This window comes from Urocampus carinirostris, chromosome 2 (genome assembly GCF_059441175.1).
Source record: "Urocampus carinirostris isolate Australia breed hairy pipefish chromosome 2, RoL_Ucar_1.0, whole genome shotgun sequence".
NCBI classification, from domain to species: domain Eukaryota; kingdom Metazoa; phylum Chordata; class Actinopteri; order Syngnathiformes; family Syngnathidae; genus Urocampus; species Urocampus carinirostris.
In genome coordinates, this window is record NC_142350.1 from 6862501 (window position 1) to 6888282 (window position 25782).

The 25782-nt window shown below is 39.1% G+C and overlaps 1 protein-coding gene across 1 annotated transcript in view; it reads right to left on the reverse strand.

The window, feature by feature from the left end:
• pogza (pogo transposable element derived with ZNF domain a) overlaps nt 1-25513 on the reverse strand; it is a 29937-nt gene extending 4424 nt beyond the window's left edge. Inside the window, exons 1-23 of the mRNA XM_088328604.1 lie at nt 25365-25513; nt 23749-23809; nt 22734-22825; nt 22600-22660; nt 22265-22528; nt 22115-22191; nt 21030-21239; nt 20670-20959; nt 18593-18750; nt 18419-18519; nt 18203-18349; nt 17464-17598; nt 17323-17400; nt 17143-17234; nt 10990-11148; nt 10851-10910; nt 9870-9973; nt 9727-9769; nt 8074-8160; nt 4557-4728; nt 3674-3997; nt 1991-2293; nt 591-916 (exon numbers count right to left, since the gene is read on the reverse strand). Of these exons, the coding sequence (XP_088184730.1) occupies nt 591-916; nt 1991-2293; nt 3674-3997; nt 4557-4728; nt 8074-8160; nt 9727-9769; nt 9870-9973; nt 10851-10910; nt 10990-11148; nt 17143-17234; nt 17323-17400; nt 17464-17598; nt 18203-18349; nt 18419-18519; nt 18593-18750; nt 20670-20959; nt 21030-21239; nt 22115-22191; nt 22265-22528; nt 22600-22660; nt 22734-22825; nt 23749-23809 (3344 nt within the window). The 5' untranslated portion in view covers nt 25365-25513. The remainder of the gene's footprint in view (nt 1-590; nt 917-1990; nt 2294-3673; nt 3998-4556; nt 4729-8073; nt 8161-9726; nt 9770-9869; nt 9974-10850; nt 10911-10989; nt 11149-17142; nt 17235-17322; nt 17401-17463; nt 17599-18202; nt 18350-18418; nt 18520-18592; nt 18751-20669; nt 20960-21029; nt 21240-22114; nt 22192-22264; nt 22529-22599; nt 22661-22733; nt 22826-23748; nt 23810-25364) is intronic.
• Nucleotides 25514-25782: the final 269 nt, after the last annotated feature.

The window sequence follows — 25782 nt, forward strand, 5'->3', positions numbered from 1 at the left end:
ATATATATATACATATACACACACACACACATATATATATATACATATACACACACACACACACATATATATATATACATATACACACACACACACACACACACATATATATATATACATATACACACACACACACACATATATATATATACATATACACACACACACACACATATATATATATACATATACACACACACACACACATATATATATACATACACACATATATATATACATATATACATACACACACACACACAATATATATATATATATATATATATACACATATATATATACATACATACATTTATATATATACATAAATATATATATATATATAAATAAACTTAAATCGGATTTTTTTAAAAAAATCATTTTTGATTTCATCGTATATTTATCGATTAAATATAAGAATAATCGACTGTTTCATCAGTTATTAAAATAATTGTTTTTATGTGATTTTTTAGGGGGTGAAAAAAACAATTTTGCCCAACCTCACACAGACCCTAGCTGTGGTGGCCCTCAAGTCAATTGAGTTTGAGACCCTTCCTCTAGAAAAGAAAACAAAAAGTCTCCCATCTAACCTTCTGAGTATGTTGCCGTCGGAAGCCAGCGTGGAGGAGACCTCGCTGAGCCAGCAGGCTATCATAAGGGCCAACTGGTCCAGACGAAGACCATCCAGACCGCCGTTGGCCACCAGTTGGTTCCAACGGAGCTGGAGGAAGTTGAGCAGGACGGGCTTGACGCAGATGGCTAGCGGTTGCAGCCGCCAACTGCAGCCAGCGGGGATGAGGACGACCTCGGTGGAGGCGGCACGCAGCAGATTCGTGAACTCGGTTGTGGCGTGACCTCTGTGCACGTCAGTCATCAGCAGAGACTTACCCCAGGGCCACACGTGCGGGCGCCACACCTAAAGATAAATAAGGTCACTTTGTTTAGAAAAGGTAAGAGAGCCATGGAGATGCCATGCCATAGGACACTTCTAGGCATCAACTGCCGAGCCTAGCGAAGTATTGGCCTACAAGAACATTTTGTTATATTGCCACATTTCAGGCTTCAAACTTAAAGCTAAAAAACAACAACACTATTTTCAAAGAATCAACAACATGTGAGACACAAACGTGAAGTAAAACCAAATAATTTCAACATTTTATACATTTACAAAGAAAAACTGAAAAGTAGGTCTTGCAAGAAAATTGGCCCCCTGTTCCCCCAGCTCAGCCGACTGACTCCAGAAGTTCCCTGATGAATTCTGAAAGTTTTAATGTCGCCCTAAATGACTATTACTGACTGACACTGTGTATCATTAAGTCTCAGTTTAAACAGAGCTGCTCTGTGATTGATTCAGAGGTCTGTGAAAGCAGACAGACAGTATTCTGAAGACCAAGGGACACAATAGGCAAGGATAAAGTTGTGGAAAAGCTCAAAGCAGGAATGGGATACAAGATTTGGCAACATTTACACATCTCCCGGGGCAAGAATATCAAAATGGAGGGGTGAAAAAAATCACTGCATAGTGCAAAACTACCAAGACCTGTCCCTCCCTCTAAACTTTATTCTCTAACAAGGATAAAACTAATCAGAGAAGAAACCAAGAGCCTTATGATCACATTGGATGACCTGCAGGCATACACAGCTGAGGTGGGACAATAAATGCCTGGGACAAATATTAATTATACTCTGCATAAATCTGCCCTTTATTTAAGAATGGTGAGAATAAAGCAATGTGCTTTGGAAAGCTGAAACCAAATTGTAACTTTTTGAGCTGAGTGTAAAGCGTTACGTTTGGACATCACCCTGAAACCACCATCCCTGTTTTCAAACATGGTGGTGGCAGCATTGTGCTCTGGGGTTGCTTTTCTTTACCAGGGCCTGGGAAAATTGTTAAAGATGAAGGGAAGATAGATGGAACTAAAATACAGAGCGATCCAGGCAGAAAATGTGTGTATTACTTTTGCAGGGCACTGTAATAAAGGGCAAATACCTTGCGCACCCACACGCTCAGACGATGGCTGTTGTTGAAGCCTTTGGTGTTGGCCTCCAGCAACACGTTGCCGGGGAAGTCGGCAGGTAGGGCTACGGGGGCCCCACAGAAAAAGAGCAATGGTGGCAGGAAGGTCCCATCTGAAAGCGCCGACAGCACCACGTCGAAAACGGGCGTTTGCATGGGCCACCCCTGCAGTTTAAAAGCCTGAACGTTGCCGCAGGCAAACTGATCCACATCCAGGAAAACAGACACCTCGTCCATGAAGCCCACACGGCCTGGTCGTAGGGACAAGCTCCGGATCTGTCCCAGAATATGAAAAATGTCAATAAAAATACCAGTTAGCACTTGACACAAGAAGTGCTATAATGACAAGTGATGATTTAATCTTCTATATTTTAAATATTATTTCATTTTCATTTTTTTACCTCTATCTTGTTATTTTGATTTATTTGCTTTTGAGCTAACTGTAGCAATTGAGCATTTGAAGTACTTTATCTAGATTAATTAGTATTTGATGCAGATTATCTAGCACAATTAGAATGGTACTTTTTTTAATATTACTTGTTTCAATAACGATAAATTATTACTAAGGCAAAAGTGCCTGGTCACTTCCTGGTCTAGCATATTTCATGCATGTCACAGCCTACATTTTATTTACACCACTAGGGGAAACTTTAGAATACACTTTAATGAGCCAATAATGAGTGATTTCATGCGCGTACTGGCATATATATTTTTTTAAATTCTAGGATGAAAATGGTAAGTGAGAAAAGGACTGTTTCAAATACAATCCAAATGGCAGCCCAAACCCCCAAAAAGATGAAAAAGCAATTGCAATATTTTTTGAGCGCATATATGAATTTCACTCACTTGCATGCGCAACCAAAGGAGCTTGACAGAGGTCATAATGATGATTTTAGCCAGATGATTGCGTCAGGAAGTACAAGATTTTACTTTTAAGTATGAATTAACAAATCCCAACTAAGTTCAGAGAGGCCTTATGCTTTATTTACTACAGTGCCCTTCTATTACATGCGGGGCGGCAGTGGCTCAGGAGGTAGAGCGCTCGTCTCGGGATCAAGAGATCGCAGTTCGAATCCCGGCTCCTCCGTGTTACATGTTGAAGTGTCCTTGGGTAAGACACTGAACCCCTAATACCCCCTATAAGCAGGTTAGCCCCTTACATGGCTGCACGGCCGCTATTGGGAAATGTGAAGCACACTGTAAAGCGCTTTGGGAAGTCTTGACTTGAAAAGCGCTAAATAAATGCAGATCATTTCATTTTTCATTTAACAAAGCTGTTTGGGGCGGAACACATTAGGTAGAAAGAATCAGGGCGGGGGGAATGGTGGCGAAGGACGTAATGCTCGTTCCTGCATTATTCTTTTAATTCTCATTTGATAGTGTAACATGAAAACGGTGAAAGTAAGACAATACATGCTTCAAGTACCCTAACCCTAAGTACAACAAAAACACGAACCCAAAGAAAGTTTATTCAAGTGTATCGCAGGAATGCAAAAACTTGCATGCGCATCAATAATGAGCTGACAGAGGCTCTTTTAAAGATTATGTCATGGTGCTCATTTATAGTTTCCTTTAAAATATGTTGACGTGGATGGGAAGTCAAATAAAGGGGGATAAAAACTAAGATACATTTCATAAAACAATTTAAGCAAGCACCTGCGAGCAGAGCGAAAGGACAAAAGCGGAGCTCTCCTTCATGATGACGTCCATGACTTTCTCGGGCAGGCGATCGGCTCGTCCGTTGGGCTGCAAGTGTTGGCAGAAGCTCCTGATGGTGTGACGATGGCGCTCAGCCTGCTCTGAGTCTTCAGGAGGCACTCGGGCGCTGGAACGAAGCAGGATGTTCTCGCTGATGTGGAGCTGCTGCTCATGGCGGGTCAGCACCCATATGGCAACGCGCCATTCCCATTCTGCCAACAAGTTGCCGTCTTTCGGAAGGAGGGGTGGAGGAGGAGGCGGGTTTGGAGGGGGACAGGGTGGCTGGCAGGGAAAGACAACAGTCGGATGTCACTTTATTCCATCGTATTTTTCAGATTGCAAATCGCTCAGGATTATAAATCGCACCAGACAAAAAGTGCATTTTTAGGAAAGATAAGTCGCACTACTGGGGGATATGTATTTTCAAAAAATCCAACACCAAGAAAATACATATCATCTCGAGAGGCAATGTAAAATAAAAATGTGATTCGCGCAAACGTTCCTAAAACAACTTTGTGTCTCTTTTTGGGGGAATGTATTCAAACAGTAAAACACAGAGCTTGTAGAGAAAACACTTTTGAGTAAGTCAAAAATATTTACTTTGGAAAAATAACACCTTATCTTCTAAACATATGTCTCCCATTTTATCTGTCTGGCAATTTGACAGGTTATTTCAGTGTAATAAGCTTTAGGGTAGAGCACATAAGTAGTTGGCAGTAACTGCGTTTCCTTTCACATAAAACCGCTCCCAGTTTTTATCGGTCATTTATCAAATATGTAAAACCATTTTCCCTCCCTTTTGAGTTGGCACGGAACAAAGATCATGAATACAAATATTTACCACTTTAGAAGATGGTCGCATATTGAGGAACTTGATGGTCATGGCTGCGGGTGAGGGCGCTTTGTAGGGAAAGGCGAGTGATTTGATTGACAGCCGGGACTGCAGCACCTGGCCAATGGGGACAAAGGCTCCGCCTCCTCCTGTCGGCATCACACGCCGCTTTTTGGGATGGCTGCCACACATTGCGCGGAATAAACTGAATTAAGTAGTCCTAGAATTGGGCGCATTGATTATTCTTCATCAACAATCATGTGGAGACCCTTCATGTAACCAAAAGCGATACCAAAATTTTAAAACATGAAAAATGTGAGAAAACGGTACACGCTTTTTGCATAATATATACATATAAAAAAATAAATTTCATCAGTATATTCAATTATTTTCTGAGACAATGCTTTCTGAAACAGCCTATACCGTCTTTGATTTCCTGAGCTGTGACGTCATCAGAGTAACACCGGCACCCTTGCAAGCCATTTAGCATATTTGTTCATGAGTTCATTAGTCAAATAGGTTACGAGTTTTTCAAGCCACGTTTTGGTAGTCTGTCTGGCGAATAACTAGAAATTGTGTAACAGGTGGGTGGCGAAATGATAGGACAAATCGCGAGCAGCCAACACAGAGAGCTAACAGGGGGGTTAACCCAGCCGGTAAACAGAAGGCTAGCCATCTGCTAGAGGGTTAACAGAGCACGAAAACATGCAGTAAGAAGCTAGTCTACCAGAGAACTAACAACATAAAACAGATGTGGTAACAAATATAAATCAAGCAGGGAAAAAAAATGGACACGGCAAGCTCGCCAAACACTAAAGACGGCTAACTGGGACCGATCGGCAGAAAAACATGGGGTCGGACGACTGAAAACATGCAGTAACAGAACAGGGTTCCTGCAGCTTATGAACAGTTAAGATTCAAGATTTTATCATCCCATTTGAAATCAAATTTAAGACCAAGTCAGCAAAAAACACAATTGAAAAAAACAAAACACAAATATTTCTTGCAAACAATATAGTATATCGTGCATTGTACACATTACCGTTATTGTGGTCACGCGACGTTGCAATTAAAGTAACTCGGTGAATTATTAGAAAAAACGACTGATAAAGGTTACTAAATCTTTTGAGCCCGAACAAATATCAATCTTATTAATGTGTTCAAATTTTTAAGACTATAAAAAATTGGATTTCGGACATTTTAAGCCAATTAAGGCTTTAATTTAGAATGAATTAAATGCCTTTATAAACTTTTCAAGGATCCACAGGAACGCTGGCAGGCTAGCCAGCTGCTAAAGAGGGCTAACCGGGACCGATTGGCAGAAAAACGTGAGGTTGGCCGACCAAAAGCACACAGTAAGCAGCCAGGCTATCAGGGAACCAACAATGAATGCGGCAACAGACATGAACCAAGCCTGGGGAAAATACAATGGACACGGCAGGCAAGCCAGCTAGCACACTGCTAACTAGGATAGCGTAGACCAGGGGTGTCAAACTCATTTTAACTTGGGGGCCACACGTTAGAACAAACATTCTGTCAGGTGCCGGACTAGTAGATTAAAGAGAAAGAAAAAGAGGGATAAATAAATAAGTTAGAGGGAGGGAAAAGGAGAGAGGGCGGGACAAAGAAAGAAAAAGAGGCAGAGGGAGAGAGCGTGAGAAACGAAAGATAAAAAGTCGTGAGAGAGGGGGAAAAGAAAGGGAGAGGAAAAAAGAAATGCAAAGAGAAATGGAAAGCAGAAGGAGAGAAAAGAGAAAAGAAAGCGCGAAGGGTATGAAGAGAGAAAGAAAAAAGAGAGAAAAGTAAAAAAGAAAGTTAGAGCAAAAGAGGTTAAAAGACACAGAGAAAGAGACCAAGAGCAACAAAGAGAAAGAGACACAGAGAGTGAAAGAGACAGAGTGGGAGAAAAGGGGTGGAAAAGAGGGAGAGAGAGAGAGAGAAATAAATACAAGTACAGTGTCTTTGTGAGAGGCACCTGGCTGTGGCAACATCAAGTTGACATATTTCAACCTGCAACTTATTTTTCTCTTGCGCTTCTCTGAGTGTTGTCTTGCGGGCCGGATTTGGCCCGCGGGCCGCCTGTTTGACACCTGCGCTGTAGGCTGTTTTTAGAGCGGGAAGGTGACCCGAAGAGCATCTTGGAATTCACGCATTGCCAGGTAGAACTCCAGGTGGAACGAATGGAAGCGCGTACTGTACTGTGTTTCGACTTTGTATTCTGAAACGCCTTTGTAACTAGTGGCCATATCTTCCGGTTCAGTTTCTTTGTCATCTGAAACGTACCCGTATGTAAAAGTACCACTGTATTCCCGAAACAAATGAAAGAAACGATAAAAATATGAGTTAGCTTGCACATTTTTTGTCGGCAGTGCTCTGCGGGACGCCTCAGGCGGTGGAGAACGCGGACCTGGTGGGGAGACGAAGGCCCCACTGCGACATCCACTCGGTGGTGCGCTACCAGTGTGCTGAGGGTTTTTTCCAGCGCCACGTACCTACCGCCCGTTGCCGTGACGACGGATGCTGGGAGCGGCCTAGGATCATCCCTTCCAAATGTGATTCTTTGTATCACCACTTTCTAGAGCAGCCCAAAATCTTGAGAGACATGTTGGACCAAAGAACCAAAGCCTTCTATACCAGGGGTGTCAAACTCGTTTTAGCTGGGGGCCACAAATGCTATAAAAGAATCTCACGGGGGCCAGACTCGTAAGTTTAAGAGAAAAGAGAGGGACGGAGAGAAATAGAGAGAGGGAAAGAGAGAGCAATAGACAGATAGCAAGAACAAGGGAGACAGAGTAACAGTGAGAGAAAAATTAAAGAATAGAGATATAAATGGAGAAGGGTGAGATGAATATAAAGAGAAAAAGAAAGTGAAAAAAGAGAAAGATAAAAAGAATAAGAGAAGTGAAACGACAAAGAGTCAGCAGGAGAAAAAGAGACAAAGTGAGGTGAGAGAGGTCGAAAAAGGGAAAGCGGGTGAGAAAGAAAGAAAAATAGAACGAGAGAGAATTAAAGTGTAAATTAGAGTAAATAAAGAGAGCAAGACAGAGAAAAAGAAAGAGTGAGTGAGTGAGAAATGGATAAAAGAGAAAAAGAGAAAGAAAGAGAGAACAGGAGAAAGAAAAAGAGGGAGAAATAAATGAAAGAGAAGTGAGTCAGAGAGAAATGGAAAAATACTACCACAATTGTTTTGCAAGTGTTAACTGGCTTTGGTGACATCCGGTGGAAATATTTAAAACTACAGCTCATTTTCCTCTTGCGCTTCTCTCACTCTTGTCTTGTGGGCCGGATTTAAACCATTGGTGGGCCTGATCAGGCCCGCAGGCGGCCTGTTTGACACCTGTGGCGTAGACAAAAAAAAGCTGGAAGCCTTACGCAGCCCTACATTAACCGGGCTCTATTTGCACAATATTATACCAATTACAAGACATGTAGCAAAAAACACAAAGGAAAAGCCACCATTGTCTACCTAAACAGTGGTGAAGGGAAAAAAAGGAATGCACACTGTAATGGCAAAAGGAAAACTTACCTCATGCAGCTTTTGGAGATCGAAGCACGCAAGTCGGACAAAACAGTTACAAGTCCCTCAGCGACACGATGCGCAAAGTTACTGTATCTGTAAGCAGAAATGCCCTGTATGTAATCGCTGTATCCTCCAATTGTCATCTTTTTGGGAGGTGTTTCATGTTATTTCAATGGCACCCGCCAGTGTTAACAGTCTTGTTTCATTCGGGGGATTTATAACTCTAGAGGAAATGAGCCAGATCGGTCTTTGAGACTACATTTCTCGGGTCCCCCTGTGCATGGAATATTTTGCAACATATCTGCATTATTGTGCCTAATTGAAAAAAAAAATGGTATTTCGTAATCCCTTTAAGGGATAAATGATAATTAGCTAAACGATATTTACTGGACAGCTAATGATCCAAAAAGATGAGGTCACAGAAGCAAATGACAGACGATTTCCATCATATTAGGAATAATTTTCTTTGCCAATATCGCCAAAATATAACTAATATCAGTTTTCCTCATTTCAAGAATGATCACAAAAATACAAATTTGAAATTATATACTATATTGCCTTATATACCTTCTACCCCATATTACATTCATATTTTAATATATGCAAATAAGTTTAAAATGTAGTGAAAAAAATACTTAAAACAAGAGAAACTGTCTAGCATATGCCACATCAAATAATCACGCTTGTATGAAGATTTACTTATTTTACTAGAAAAACAAATACAAATAATTGAATAAAAAATGCCTTAAATAAGTAAAACTAAAGACATATACAAAAAGGGGCATACATAAGAACATTCTAAAGATATTTGTGGTCAGTACCAGTCAGAAAAAGCAAGATGTTATTAAAAAAACAAACAGTGTTAATACTAAAACATTAATTTTTAAAACATAATATTTTTGAGAACCCTAACCCCTAAAAACGACGCAGAAATTTCCCAACTGAATGTTGGATGTAGGAAAAACACTAAATAGCAATATTACCATTTTAACAATAAAAATATTGTCAGCCACATAACTTAATTAGCAGTGTCCCATTTAGATGTTAAAGAAGAGAACACACATTCTTTTGACAACACATTAGTATTTTTTATTGATATTGCAAGAAAAACTCTAGAAAGCAAGTGGGCAAAAAAGTGCAATTACAATTACACATTTGTCCATAAAAATAACATTCAACATAAAAATTCAATAATTAGACATAACCTATAGATTTTTTTCAGTTTTAAATATTTAATGTTTAAAAATATGTATAAATTACTGAAAAAAAATCAACACAATGTTTGCGAGTACAAAGAGAGTAAAGGACCACAAAGTTATGTTACATTGCACCTTAAGGGAGAAATAAAAGCAGGTGTGTGCTAGAAGTTTCTGCACATAAGTAAGGATTGTTAGACAAACAAATGAAGCCTGATCCAAGGCTCTTGTTAAAAAATCAACATCCTGGAGGAGAAGTCCAAAGACAGACTAGGTAAGCCGATGAAGAAGTGCAACTATCATAAATTGTAAACAAATTACATTACGCAACGTGGCTGACAATATCTTAACCTTGATAGAATAATATTGTTTGGATGTTAATATTATTATTTTGCTTCAAGAAAGTAGATTACATGAGTTATGTGCAAAAACTGTGACATCAGCATGGAGAAGGCGAGGCTACCTTTCAGAGTTGCATTCTGGTTCATCGTTGGTCCTGCACTCCTCTGAAACAGAACATCACATCAAGCTACAAACTTTAATTTCTAGCATTGTTAACTCTTTCCTGTTCATGTAAGTTTCCCTATCGGAATCCTATCCTGTTACCTGGCGTGAGGCACACGTGGTCCGGACGCTCGGCCAAGTGAACAGCCATTTCGTCTCCGATGTCAGTTTTGTATGAACATGATGCACAACTCAATGGCTGAATCCTGACAAACACAATAAACACATATAAGCGCAATTTCATGCAAACCGGTTTACCGTGTTTTCCGGACTGTAAGGCACACCTAAGTGTGCCTTATATACTGGAAAATACGGTGGATGAAGCTGGAAATGCGTAGTTACAATTAAATGATACCGACTATAGTAAATGTTCTGCCTTTGAAAAACATATCGTTGTCTTCAAGTGCCCGCTTGTGATTAACATGTAAATTGTTTGATGACAAAATACCTTTAGTGGTGAAACCAATGTCATATTGGTAACTTATGTTCTTTGAAAGTAATTATTTCAAATAAAATGTATCTTTTTATTTTTCATGCAATCCTAGCTCTTATTGTAGTTTTAAATCTGTCTTATAGTCCACTGCACCTTGTCAAAGAAAGATATCACAAAATATTTTTTGGAGGGCACGCCTTATAATCTGGTCCGCCTTATAGAGTAGCAAAAATTAAAAATAAAAATGTGTATGATAAAACATTAGGCCTTAGTGCAAAGACACTAGCATTAGCGGGTAGCCACGGCATCTACAATATTAGCAGTTGCAGATAAAGGTATGTTAAACTGGCATTATCCATCAAATCATAAAAGAATTTACTTCTTAAGTGATGATATCAGCTAAAGGGCAGCTATCCACCATAGAGATGCTATTTGCTAATGCGGCTAGCGGCTAAATTTGCGAAAACATGGGCTAAATCTAGGACTGCGGAAACAGGGATGATTTGACGAGTTCAATTCCTATAGATCTAGATCTTTTTTAAGTTTTAAGGGTCTAATATCGTAACACCCATCCCTTATTTGAACTATTGAAAAAGGAAACCAAAGGAGATAAGAGCTATTTGGTTGTAATATTTGAAAGTTTCAATCACCGTATACTCGACTGGAACATGCTCTCATAGTGCGGCTTGTTCTTGGCAGGGGTGTGGTTACTGAGGGAATTACACACAACAGAGTGAGTCCTAGGCCAGATGAGACCAGACCAGGCTTGGATATCCAGATTTTACCGACTTGATCATGTGGTTGGCGTAAGCCGTGGAGCAGCAAGTCGTGAAAAGACATAGCGAGCAATACATGCGAGATGGGAAGTGATTGCTCAGCTTGGGGATGCACTCGAGGCACTCCACGCAGCGGGGGGACGGTCGGGGCGGGTCGTCTTTATTTTGTAGCCTGGGAAGTACAAGGAGAAAAAAAGAACATTTGCAGGACACCAAGACATCAATTTGTAGTCCAAAAATTGAGTCGACTATCGAATTAAATTGTTATCTGTTTTTGCCAACAGAGCACATTTAATGCACAGTACCTAGTCCAGGTGTGGGCAAAGTACTGCTGGTCACACAGATATTTCAGGCGGTGGAGAACGCGGACCTGGTGGGGAGACAAAGGTCTCCCCAAAAAAATAAATAGTTGTTTTTGTCCCAAGTGTCCCATTTGTGGCCCTTTTCTCCATAAAAATACACTGTAGTTTTAATAAAACATTGTATACTACAATGTGTCAATTAAAATAATTTATTTGTCATTCTTAATGCATGCATTTCGAACCATCGGACGAGCACTGAGAACTAATTTACTCCTTTATCTAGAACTGGGTTCGGGAACCTTTGGCTTCGCCTGCCAGATATGGCTCTTTACATGATTACATATGGCTCAGAGAGTGTTCAAATTCTAAGATGCAGTGTTAAGTTTGATGCATGCAAAACTGTCATAACACCATTGATGAAGAGTGGTTTGGTCCAGTATATAAAGGGTACTGTTCAAAATAGTTTAAAGTCCAGGATTCCCACCAACAGACCCTGTTTTGGTCATGCATCGCTATCGAATCTTTTATATGGAAGTTAATTATATAATGTGCATGGGCAGGGCTCCATGCTAGGCCCGCGCTAGCCGAACCGCTACACAGCCTCCTACTCGCTATTCGTGCGCTCACTGGAAAACAAGCTAGACAAGCTGAGAACCAGGATCTCATCCCATCAGGAAATGCTGCGCCTTTATTTTCACAGAGACCAGGCTTTCGGACAAAATACTTGAGGGTGCCATTCAGCCACAGATACATACACTGAGGAGACCGCACTGCCGCTGACAGTAAGGCTAAAGGAGGTGGCGTGTGCATGTTTATCAACAACTCGTGGTGTTCGAGGCATACAGGCCGTTAAGAAGCACTGTTCACCTGATGTGAACTTTTTATTACTGAAATGTCGTCTCTATTATCTATCGAGGGAATTTACTGCTGTGGTTTTGATCGCTGCTTACATCCCCCGTGAGCCAACTTCGCTGCAGCACTCGACGCACTCCAAGACACCATCAGAGTGCTGGAGACTGCTTACCACAACGCTGTTTGCATAATTGCCGGTGACTTTAACCAGTGCAATTTACGGACTGTATTTCCCAAAAATTACAAACATGTGGACATTCCCAACAGCAGAGAGAACACACACAATCACATTTACAGAAACATCCTTGATGCATAGAAGGCTTTACCTCGCCCCTACTTTGGACTCTCTGATCATATATCTCTACTTATGTAGCACTTGTGTTGATAACATTGTACCCACCCTACGAGTCAGGAAGTTTCCAAACCAGAAGCCCAGGATAAATTCTCAGGTACACCACATCCAGCGTGCTTGACATATTGCACACACATCAGGCAATGAGGCTGAGTACAAAGCTGAAAAGAGACAGTACAGAGAGAAACTGGATGACTTCTACCCCACTACTGACTCTGGGCAGATGTGGAGGCTTGCAGCACATCGCAGACTACAAGACCACCACCAGCACAATCAGCTCTGCAGACAGCCTGCCAGACGACCTCAATGCATACTACACGCGCTTTGAGGCCACAAACAGCGGCACAGAGACACAAACACACACCTGGACCACCAGACCCCTCTCACCACCACCAATAGTCTAATTAGGTAAAGTACTCAGAGTCCTAAAGAAAATCAACCCCCACAAGGCAGCAGAACCAGACAACGTCACTGGCCGTGCTCTCAGAGCGTGTGCCAATTGTCTGGCAAATGTTTCAATCTCCATCTTCAACCTTTCCCTCAGCCAAAGCACAGTTGCCTCCTGTTTTAAGACTACAACCATCGTCCCTCTTTCTAAGACCCCACGCACCTGCCTGAACAACTAGACCTAGAACTAGTACTTACTCCAATTATTATGAAGTGCTTTGAAAAAGTAGTTCTACCCCACATCCAGAGTATCATCCCAGACAAACTGGACCCCCTAGAGTATGCCTATAGGACCAACAGATCCACCTCAGAAGCCATCACAGCTGTTCTTCATCATTCCCTGTCTCACCTGGAAAACAAAGACTCGTACAACAGGAGGCTCTTTGTAGATTACAGCTCCACCTATAACACGATAATCCCCCATAAACTCACCGAGAATTGTCAGAATTGAAAATGGGAAATCAGCCACCATCACCACCAACATAGGAACTCCGCAGGGATGTGTCCTCGGGACAAACCTCTACAATCTCTTCACGCAAGACTTTGTTGCCTCAAACAAGGACCACATCATCCTGAAATTCGCCGACGACACTGCAGTGATAGGACGCATCACTGTGGGGGACGAAGCGGCCTAGAGGAGGGAAGTGTCGAGTCTGGTGACATGGTGCAAGGACAACAACCTCACCCTCAATACGGACAAGACAAAGGAGATAATAGTGGACATGAGGAAGAGAAGGAGACCTCATCAGCCACTATTTATCCGGGGGCTTCAAGTAGAGCAGGCGAGCAGCTTTAAGTACCTCGGCGTGCACATTACTGTGGACCTCACATGGACACTCAACTCCATAGAGCTGGTCAGGAAATCAGTTTGATGAAATAGTCTTGTGATAAACACTTACATGTAAAACTCTACAGAAAAATGGCATATCTTCTTTCTTATGCATTGTTAAGGTATTGGAAAGAGACTTTAAATCAGTATAGACAAAAAATAAATATATTTTTTCTTCTCTGGGCTGCTGTGCCATATTTTAAACTCAAAAAGTTTGAACATACTTGACGTAGACATCACACACACACACACACACACAAAAACTAGCTTAAAATAAATTAACTAATTTATCTCAGTTTTGAAATAAATTAACCGCGATTAATATATAAAATCCAGATTTTACAAATGGCAGTAAATATGAAAAAATATGCATAGAAAATAAGATTACATTCATTATGCCAAATGATAACATAAAAACATAAAAAACAAAAACAAAAAAAACAAAACAAAAAAAAACATAAAATCATTGATGACTATATTAATGTAATCTACAGTATGAGTTTGTACCCAAATAAGGCCTAGTAGGATTACTTCACGCAGTGCAACATTCATTGACAATATATTTACATATAATATTGAATTTAGGGCAGCACGGCGGGGCAGTGGTTAGCGCGTGTGCGGCACAGTTCTGAGGTCGTGGGAACCTCCTGCGTGGGTTCAAATCCAGCTACCGGCCTTACTGTGCGGAGTTTGTATGTTCTCCCCGTGCTTGCGTGGGTTTCCTCCGGGCACTTCCTCCCACATTCCAAAGACATGCATTTCAGGTGAATTGTCCCTAGGTGTGACTGAGCGAGTGAGTTGTCTGTCCAAGTGTGCCATGCGATTGTCTCCCAGTTCAGGGTGTCCCCTGCCCACTGCCCGGAGATGGGCTCCAGCCCCCCTGCAACCCTAATAAGGATAAGCGGTACAGCTAATGAGATGAGATATTGAATTTACAAACATTAGCGGATTACTGCTTTGTGACATTTCTGATCACTCCCAGTATTTACAATGTATGATGAAAAGGTTACTAGACAAGAATCAACTATGGAATATGTTTGCAAACGAGTTAGAACTGAAGAGACTATTATATTACTCTATGGGGACTTAGTTAAAAAAAAACTGGAATGCTATATATGGTACAGATGAGGTGGATCGTGTGCTTGACATAATTTTGGAAATATTCACCAACAAGTATAACAAAAACTGTCCAATGAGACAAACTAATATTAAGAATAAATCTGTAAAGCATCCATGGATTACTAAGGGTTTATATGCCTGTAAGAAGAAAAAACACCTTATATAGAAAATGTATTAAACTAAGAACTGAGGAAGCCGAATCCCGATATAAACATATAAAAACAAATTGACAGGAATAATAAGAGCGAGCAAGAAATTATACTATACCAATTTATTACATAATAACAAAAGTAATATTAAAGGTATTTGGAATATATTAAATAGTATAATAAAATGAAAGAATGTAAGTAATGCATATCCAAACTATTGTATTGATAAGAACAGTGAAAATTATAATTTGATTCAAGTTTTGGAGAATTTCTATAGTTATTTTGTAAATGTTGGACCAGAGCTCGCTGCAAATATCCCAGAGTGCAGTAGTAAGGAATATGAGTCACTGATAAAAATGAACTCCAATACCATGTTTTTATCTAGGGTTGCGGAATCAGACATCTTAGACGTGGATAACAACTGTAAAAAAAAAAAGGTCTATGAATTGTTTTGACATTGAAATGGTAGTAGTTAAGCAAATTATAAATAGCATTGTGAAACCATTGACCTACATAATGTAATCTATAATTTCTAACAGGCAAATTTTCAAATCAAATGAAAATAGCAAAAGTTATACCAATATAATAAAATGAAAAAAACCCACATTTTTACAAACTATAGACCGGTATATCTGCTTCCTCAGTTTTCTAAAATATTAGAGAAACTTTGCAATAATAGACTAGAACAATTTGTAGATAAACATAAATTGATTAATGAAAGTCAATATGGTTTTAGAGCAAACAGATCAGCAACAATGGCTATTATTGATGCAGTAGAAGAAATCACCCATAGCATAGAAAAAAATGCGCATTTGGGGTATTTATTGACTAAAAAAAGCATTTGATACCATTAATCATAATATACTATTAAAAAATCTGGAAAATTTGGCATCAGGGGCGTGGCTTTGCAATGGATTAAAAGTTACTTGACGGGGAGGAAGCAATGTGTGAAAATGGAAGAGTTGTCATCTGAATACTTGGACATATGTTTTGGAGTAGCACAGGGTTCTATCCTGGGTCCAAAGTTATTTAATTTATATTTTAATGATATTTTTAATGTTTCAAAACTATTGAAAATAGTAATATTTGCAGACGACACTAACATTTTCTATTCAAATGATGACTATATTGATTTGGTAACCTGTATCAATTGTGAATTAATTAATCTAAAAGTATGGATACAAATAAGTTATCTTTAAATTTAAGTAAAACCTAAGTAATATTATTTGGTAATTACAAGGCAAATCAAGATTTAGAAGTAAAAATGGGTGGTGCTGCAATAGACACTATATCAGAAATTACGTTTTTAGGGGTCATAATAGACAATAAATTAAGATGGAAAACACACATCAGACACATACAAACTAAAGTATCTAAAAGCATTTCAATAATTAATAAATACAAATTCATTTTAAACTATAATGAATTGTATTTATTGTTATATTGTTTCCTAATTCTGCCATACTTAGGGGTATGGAATATAAACATCTGCTTCTTACTACCCCTTTTCAAACATATTATGTAACATTATTTTGTTATTGCTGAGTTATTGTTTTTGTTCTGTTTTTATTTTAATGTTCGAAATAAAGTTTTCATTCATAAAGCTTGTGGTGTCAAAGACAAATCTTCCATAAACAAAATATTCGAGTTTCGTATGTAAACATTGTAGGAAACCCATCTCTTGCACCGAACTGATCCAAAGTTGTTTGACGAGGTCCGCTGTCCAACTGTACCACTGCACCGGGGTGCTTACCTTTAGCACGATACATCAGGGAAGAAGTGCTACAATGGTAATTAAATTCAGCTTTGCTAAGCATACATATCACTTTCGCCTTGTTGAAATTCCCATCGGGCAATGTTTTAAAGCTAAACGGTCCGCCTCAACGCGTTTCTCTTTTCCATCGCTAGCATGCTACGCCACGTTAGCCTCAGGAAACGAAAGTGACTCTTCTTCGTTTGTTGGAACAGGGCGGTTTGACACTCGGGAGCGTGCGCAGGAATGAATTTTAATCGTTACGTTAATGTATTTTCACGCGTTAAATTGAAGTTTATAACGCAAATCGTCAACGCAACATTTTCTCAGCCCTAATATAAACATAAGCTTATAGCATAATACCTGTTTGTGTTGCAAAACAAATGCGCCAAACTCTCCCTTTCTTTTTTCTTTGAAAATTCAGGAAAAGGCGGCGCCTCTTTAATATTGACCACCTGGATGGAGAAGGCACAAAATTATTCTGACGCCGAAAACAATCCCAATTTTTTTTTTAAATACCTCATCTTGGAAAAATTCACCTACCTTACACGGAACCACAGCTCGACCCTCAAGCTCCTCACACTTGGCTTCTGCGACCACAGAGTACGTCCTGATGGTCACCTAGACAAGCAGATGTGTGTAAAGAGAGTGACCATGTTGAATTTTAGCACAAAATTCAAGTACCATCGTCCCCGGCTTGAGTCCAGTGATCTGCGTGGGTTTCATATGGGTTCTGTGGTGCAGATGCAAATGCTCTCGCCGCTCGTTGACGCACAAGAACTGAAGGCGACACTTATTGCAGCTAAAGACAAACCTTTTCTGAAATACACACAAGTTTGTTGACAAGGTTTACGATGGCGGCTGTTTGTCAGCCTTGCATTAGTGGCTGGATACAAATTAATATGACATTAATCTGTTCTGAGGTGGGGATCACAAAGTGAATTGCCATGGAGCTTCATTTCCATGGTTATTATGTTTTTGCTTTGCAAAGTGAAATGACCACATAACTTTCCTTTTCATCTCCCTTAATGCCCTGTCGTGTAATATTTGACCACTGCATGGCACTGTGTTGTCTGGTACGAGCGTGGGCCAGAGCACAGCGTGGCGACTGAAGTCTGGACAAACATGTATTTCTGCTCAGTATTCTTTTTTTGTACTGAATGAAGGGTTTTTCGTACCACTGGAGGCACTAAATATTTCACGCCGTCCCTTTACGCATCACTTACACAGAATAATTAACCCATATTTGTATAGCCAAGATGCCAAGTCTTTACGTAGGATATTAGATTTTGAACTGAATGAAGAGAAAAGTAGTGTGGGATGTAATTCACCTAACAACATATCTCTTTTTCCATGATGCCGAGATAGCAGAACAGTAATTATTTGGACGCCGTGTGTGCATGTGTATTTATTTGGCAATCACCTGATGCTTGGCAAAGTGCTGCATGTAGGTTGGGAAGCTGCGTATAACCTTTAGGCAATACGGACACATGAGGTTGGTGGTGTGGCTGTGGTACTCCGAAAAGTGACTCCACACTTCAGAGTAGTAGGAAGACCTGAAGTCACAGACCTGCAGAGCCGGGATCAATTAAAACAATTTCCCGACAAATAGGCTAATATTGCTGAACGTGCATTCTACCTGGCAAGCATACGGCATCTCTCCTGCCTTGTGCATGTATTTCATGTGTTGCAGGAGCAAGGGTTCCGTACAAAATTCCAGCTCGCAAATCTCACACCTGACTGCAACACAATCATCATTATGTTAGTTAAACGCTGACTTTGAATTTATATGACTTGCGTGTGTGTTACTGACTGGTGGGAACGCGTTGTGAGTGCACAGCCTCCACGTGGCACTGAAGTCTTAAGGCAGAGCTGAATTGGCGGTAGCAGTGAGAACATGAATACACCGAACTCACGAGGCAGTTGTCTGTGGCGATCTTGGCAGCGTGCATCTTCATGTGGGACATCAACCTGGGGGGCGAGGATAGCATTAAAAGGGCGTTGCTGGGCTTCACACAGATGCGATCCGATATCTAGTATTGAATTCAAAACTGGGATAAGCTGCAATGGGGGATAAATGAATTATATCATTAATACCACAAAGTGACTGAAAAAGAAAATGATAACCAATCTTGTTTAGCCCAGGTTATGTGATGCACTGTTAATGATCCAACATTCTCAATCCAATTTTCCTCAAATATGTCTGTCCCCGTGTGCCCTGCGATTGGCTGGTAACCAGTTCAGGGTGTCCCCTGCCCACTGCCCGAAGATTGCTGGGATGGGCTCTAGCACCCCCGCGACCCTACTGAGGATAAGCGGTGCAGCTGATGAGATGAGATATAAAAAAGGGGAACGTTTTGGATTTGTCAGGAATTATTGATGACATTCAAGCCCAACATTTTCTTTGAAAAGTATAGGCACAAAAAAAAATCTGGGACAAAAAACATAAATAATATCTTTATATTACGTATATATTTGTAATCAGATGTTATTTTGGGGCGAAAATGCCCTGCTGTAATTCAGACTATAAAATCCATCCTTTGTTTTCAGAAACTGAAATACCTGACAGCAAATTAGTAAAATTGTATATAATAGGCTTCCAAAGAGAGATACTATTACTCAGACCCTCCTGGTGATAAAAAAAATCATTTTTTAAAGTACCCTGAGGTCAAGAATATTTCATTTATTTAACATAACATGAGACTACAATATTAGCGGTCATGACTTTTCACCATCTTTCTAAAGAGGGTATCCATACAAACAAACCTCGCAAAAGGCTGGGCAAAACAATGAGAAATGGTGTTTTGGTCACCTAGAGTCTCAGTAGTTTGTATTCTTCTTTATACTTTCTACAGTTGCTATACACATCACAGTGAGATCTTGTGTGTAAATAATACACACTGTGCCTTTAAAATAGCTGTACGGAATTTTGAACTTTTTTTTACTAGCTGCTGTCATCGGCTGGCTTGTGTCATAATTGCAGCCTTAGTTAGCAGTGCAAATACAAGCTTTTTTCCCCATCTTTCGCCGGGTTTGGGTTGGTGTTAAGAGTACTTGAAGCAGGCCTTTCCTTACTTACACAATTTTCATGCTACGCTAACAAATAGAAAGAAGTAAAAACATGGAGATGAGCATGAAGTCACTCTCGAGTACTCCCCATATAGCCACCATTCCTCCCCTGAACCCCTTTGCTTAAATTAAGCTAAAAGGCACATAGGTGCAGTGGGGGAAAAAAAGCACAAAAGCTTTCTGAACTTAGTTGGACATTGTAAACACATTTTATTATAGAAAACATTTAACGCTCAACTTTTTTTAAGGACACCCCAAAATATGCAACCCACCTTTAAAGGTAGCCTGTTTATGCGTTAAAGTACATGCCTTTCTTAGATGTGCTCGAATGAACTTTTCTTTTTATATCTTTCTTGGGGTTTGTGTTGGCGTTTGGACTTAGAGAAGGCCTTATCTTACTTTCCCCATTCTTCATGCTACACAAACAAATAAAAAGAATAGAAAGAAAAGAAATCCTTCAAAGATTAGTAAGACATCATCTCAAGCACTCCCCTCTATAACTCCTACCTAATGTGTTCCATCCCGGAACAGCTTTGATAAGTTGAAGATAAAGCGTAAGCGCCTCTTTGAACTCAGATGGGCATTGTCATCGTTATGTAATGTTAACTTACTGTCAATATAGAAAGTATTTAACTTTCAACTACTTTATGGAAACTAACCATGCACGCCACCTTTGATATTGATTAAACACCAATTTAGCATCGATCCAATAAGTCAGTAATTTGACTATATCTATTAGTATACCTTGAAAAACATGCTTCGTTAAAACATAATTTTATTATATTTTGCACTGTAGAAACCCCCCAGTTTGAATTTCTTACTCTATGTTGCCGTGGAGGTTCTCAGAACAGTGCGAGCAGCTGTAAGATCCAACGTTTCGGCTGTAGTTTTTGATGGTCTCCCTGTTGGCGCTGCGTCCGGGATCACGTCCGTAGTAGAAGTCGTCTACCATGACCACTAGCTTCCCGCGCTCAGGCTTGTTGTGCTGATAGGTGGCTGGTCTGTTCAGGTTTGCTTGTGGCTTTGAAAATGTCGGCGAAGGTGGTGGGGATTGTTTCAATGGGGTTACTGTGACTGATGGCGGGGAAGATTTGAAGGTAACCTTCGTCGGCTGAAGTAAAAGAGAAATTACACGGTTCGGTAAAGCTTTTGCAAAAGTTCCATAAATGGGCAGGACTTACGGTGGACATGTTGACCAAATGCTTTTTTTCTGCTGCGGAAGATTCTTTGCCACCTGACACTCTGCCGCTTGCTACTGATTCTTTGCTGGATGTCGACTCTTTTCCAGCCGGCAACTCTTGGACTATCTTCTTCGCTTTTTTGCGCTTGTCTTTCTTCTTCCTCATCATCTTGAGCTTATTCCAGCTCTCTGCAATAAGGGGGCAGCACAGCTGGTGGGGAGGAAGAGACATGTTTGTTATGTTTGATACGATAGTTCAAATAAATGAATCAATTTAGACTCAAACAACTCTACATTAATATTTGATCCAAATAAAAAAAACAACAATCAGGGGAGAGTAAGAGGGTGCCTTCGACCAAAATGTAGACTAAAGTGTAAAAAAATAATTCCATAAATCCATTGACAATGAATGCTCATCATTATTAGCATATCTTTCACTTATCTTTGGGTATTTTAACTATAGATATCGTGTATTAAAATTTATATTAAAATGAACAAAATCATACAATATAACAGAAGGCAAATAACATCTAATTTTAAGCAACACTTTCAACCAAGATTATAACTATTTTAAAAATATTTGACAATTTTGCAGAAATTAAAAAAATATATAGTCAAAACAGAAAAAATGATCACTTTAAAATGAAGCCCAGCAGGTTGCTCATTATTGAGTTGACTGTTCTTGTATTGTTTATAACTAATTAATGGTAGAATTGAACAGTGAAGCTGTTATAATCATTAATCCACTGTTTGTGAATCGTTTATATTAGCACTTGTGATTGCGCGGATTTTTTTGCCATCTATTCATTTAGAAAAAAGTTGAATATTTGAAAATATATGTGACTTTATTTATTTTTTTGAAAATAATAATAATAATAATAAAATTTAAAAAAAAAACACACCCAAAACAAAAAACAAACAATTATATGTGTAAAAACATTTGGGGACTTTTGAAAAATGGTTAGAAATTTTGCAAATTAGTGTTTTTTTTTTTTAAAGAATGATAATATAGTACAATACCTGACACATTACCAGGGCGTATTGTGTAGAAACAAGCAAATACATATGATATAGGCCTCAACTTACGCATATAAATCCCCGCAGTTCCGAAATTAGCCTGTACTGGGTTGAGCACTTTGCACACTTGAAAGGACGGGTCGGACCTATAACCAAGGACGCACGCCACGTCAAAGAAAGTAAAAGTTAAGCTTGTCTTTTAGAACAATCGATTTAAACCTTTTGGAATATATTTCTTGGTGGTAACTTCAGGTCTGGTGGAGGACGTGTTTCCTAATTGAGGATTCAGGGTATCGCCACACATCTGATGCCCATTGACCATTTGGTCAGCGTCTTTACCCGAAACCACACCCGTGATGATGGGAGCGCCTTCCGAGGGGGGAGAGAACGAAACAATGGCTGAGCGGGGGGGCACGTGTACTGTGACGAAACCGCTGGATGAGCCGGAAGGGTGAAAGTTGAGCTTCAACTCCGTGGTGCCGTCTTTGGAAAGATAGAAAATGTCAAAATTTAAAACTGGGGCAACTGTGAGCGGAAAGATGCGCCACACTGACCTCCAGGCATAAGCGGGACACGGCAACCGTTCACATAGAATCCGAGGATTGAACCTGAAGTCTGCACAGGAAGACAAGGACAAACTCAAAACTTGCTAATGATAAGAGTGGCACTTCATGGCAACAAGTGCTACCTTCTGAATCTGGCAGTTGCCAACATATGGCATTGTCCATTGGCCGAATTCCAATCGTGGAGACTTTTTCTCATCTTTCCCATCATCATTTTCTATCGAAAATAAAAAAAGTTATCAAACATTTTCTACTGAAGACATTTACATAAGAAATGTTAGGCTATCTTGGTGTCTCATTTGTGTTTTAAAAACCCAAATCAGAAAGTATTTGGGTTTTTACCTCTGGGACTGAGGTCCAATACCAATTGTGTGATAATTAAATATATAATTAGACAATTAAGGCACAGTGAACCCCTCCATTTCCGCTGGGGCTACGTTCCAAAAAGAATGATATGCAAATTCCATTAAGTAAAAACCTTTTTTCACCAATTATTAAACAAAAAATACTCTATTATACAATCAATGAACAAAACCTTTTAATAAGCTTAAGCATTCGTTTAACAAATATTAGTACTGTACACTAATTAAATACCATGTCAAATAAAAGAAAGGGTAAAATTAACAATAATCAATTTTTCCAAAATACCTACTCTCTTAGAAACAGTTTAGCCAAACAGAATGTCTGATAAAAATCCATGTAGACCGTAAAGGTGACCTGAGTTATAGCAAGGGATTACTGTAATTTAATAAATCGTGAAATCTTTGCATTGCTAGTGGGACTTTTCAGTTTATAAATCAGGATTATTTAAATTTAAATAAATCCAACTAGGTTGTACTTAGTTTAATTTTAAGCATTTGAATGCTGATGCTGTCTGCGGTCTTGTTTGAATATAGCAGAAATTAATGTTTAGATATGTGTTTTATAGTTTTTAGTGGGTAATGTGATCTTTTTTGATGTCATTATCAAGAAAATCGTGTCCATGAATTATGAGTAACATTTAAAAGAACACAAATAATGGGATGGGTGGATCATTGAGGCCAAGGTATTAGTTTGGATATTGTAAAGAAAAAAGTCGCCCAACTTTCAATTGTCATCATAATCAGTACAATTAAATATCGACCTTTATAAAAAAATTACCGTCTTTATGCGGCGACTCCTCTTCTTCCAACTCCATGGGTGCTGCAAAACTGCGGGCCATCTGACAAGTATTAAAGTTCAAATTATCTATTTAGTCTAATAAGTGGACCAGAGAAATCAAACAAGAGTTTTGTTTGAGAGCTTTGTCATTAAGTAATCGATAAAAGAATGCCAATCAATGCTGCACAGTAAAACACAGGTTAACCCTGCTTCAGACGGGGATTGTGCAATGATGAAAAAGGATTATTCTGATTTTTATAATTATTTTTCTTAATATGTTTTTTATAGTATTACTTTTACCTTATTATCATACACTGTGCTATTTAATTTGTATTTTATCTTATTGTAAATGAACTTGCATCACCGGAATGGCACTTTTTAATTTCATTGTGCATTTGATATGTCTCAATGACAAATTATATTGTAAATTTATTCTAAAACGATTTATTTTAGTTTGAAGCACCTCAACATACCTTGCTGCTTCTACGATGATTAATGATGGTTTGAGTCAGTAAAATTGACTTCAATATTCATTGACCCAGGGCATCAATTTGAATATCATTAGAGTTAAAAAAATGATTTGTTAGAAATGTTTAAATCTAAGCTTAAAACTCAATTCTTCTCTATAGCATATGAATAACCTATATTTTTTTGTTGACAATATCTTTGTATTATTTGTAATTGCAACATCCATTGCAGCCTGGTCATCCTGAAAGGGGGATTACCACATGTGCGGTCCCTTCTCAAAGTTTCCTCATGTTGAGGTTTTTGAGTTTTTTCCTTGCCCTCATGTTGGTTTCAGATCAGGGGATGGTGTAATAATAGTCTGAAATAATAGTCTGTGCAATAACCTGTGCAGCCCTTTAAGACTCTTTGTGATTAAGGGCTATACAAATAAAAATGACTTGACCTGACATGTGTCTCAGAAAAAGAGAATATTCTGATAAAGATCTTTATTTTCTGCAATGCAATTAATAAAACAAATGTTTTTGATTTGTTACAAATCAACTGAAATATCGCATTTTAATATTGCTAATTATGACTTTTTCATGATATTCGACTTTTCTTAGTTGGGATATTTGAGTGTTTGCTATGATAGGGATAAGAGCAGAATACTTCAGATTATTTGTAATGGATTCCGGATGAATGACACTTGATTAACCGCATTACAGAAAATAAAGAACTTTGTCACACTGTTCTCATTATCTGACAGTCCAGTATATCAACTCATCTTGGAAATTTTAGAGGGTAGAAAGAAAACTTGTCATGAAAATAAACACCTATCAGTTAGCAATAAACATGAATCTGAACACTAAAATTGTACTATACATTTGAACCAGATATAATTAAATAAATTGCATGCATTGTTGAGCAAATCAACTTGAAAAGACACAAAGTTGAGCATCCAAATGTGTATTTCTGTATTACCCAGCAGCAGTTCGCGGGACCGTCTTGATCAATAACGTTTTAGTACTTTCCGAAATGAGTTTCCTCCTCGCTCTCCCAGTCACTCCTCCCCTCCCTCAACCCACCGTTGCCATCATGCTAAAGAGCTAACTAATGCTGCACACTACAAAACGGATGTTTCCTTAAAAGTTACAAATATATTATCTTACCTTTCACGTGACTTTACAGTTTTCAAAAATACAAAATGCAGTATAATTGTTGCAGAAAAGTGGTGTATTCTTTAAGAAAATAACAAGAAACAGCTCTTGTACTTTCAGCTAGCAGTTAGCCACGGACACGCTTGAGAGTGCGTGATGCAGCAACTGCCTCGTGTTTATCCTTCCGCTCCAAATGCCTTGCTCTTTGAACGCTCAACTGGCGGAGGGATATTGTTAACTTTGAATGCTATGCTAACAGTTTGCCACCAAGTCAACTTTGAAATTATTGTCACACTGAGCTCAATTTTCAATGTAATAAAGTATATGTGTATGTAACTTACGTGCATTAACTCACATTTTGTAATAACATGATATAAGTTACGTGGTTAGCGTTGTCTTGTCAACGTAAATGAAGCAGAAAAGGGTCACA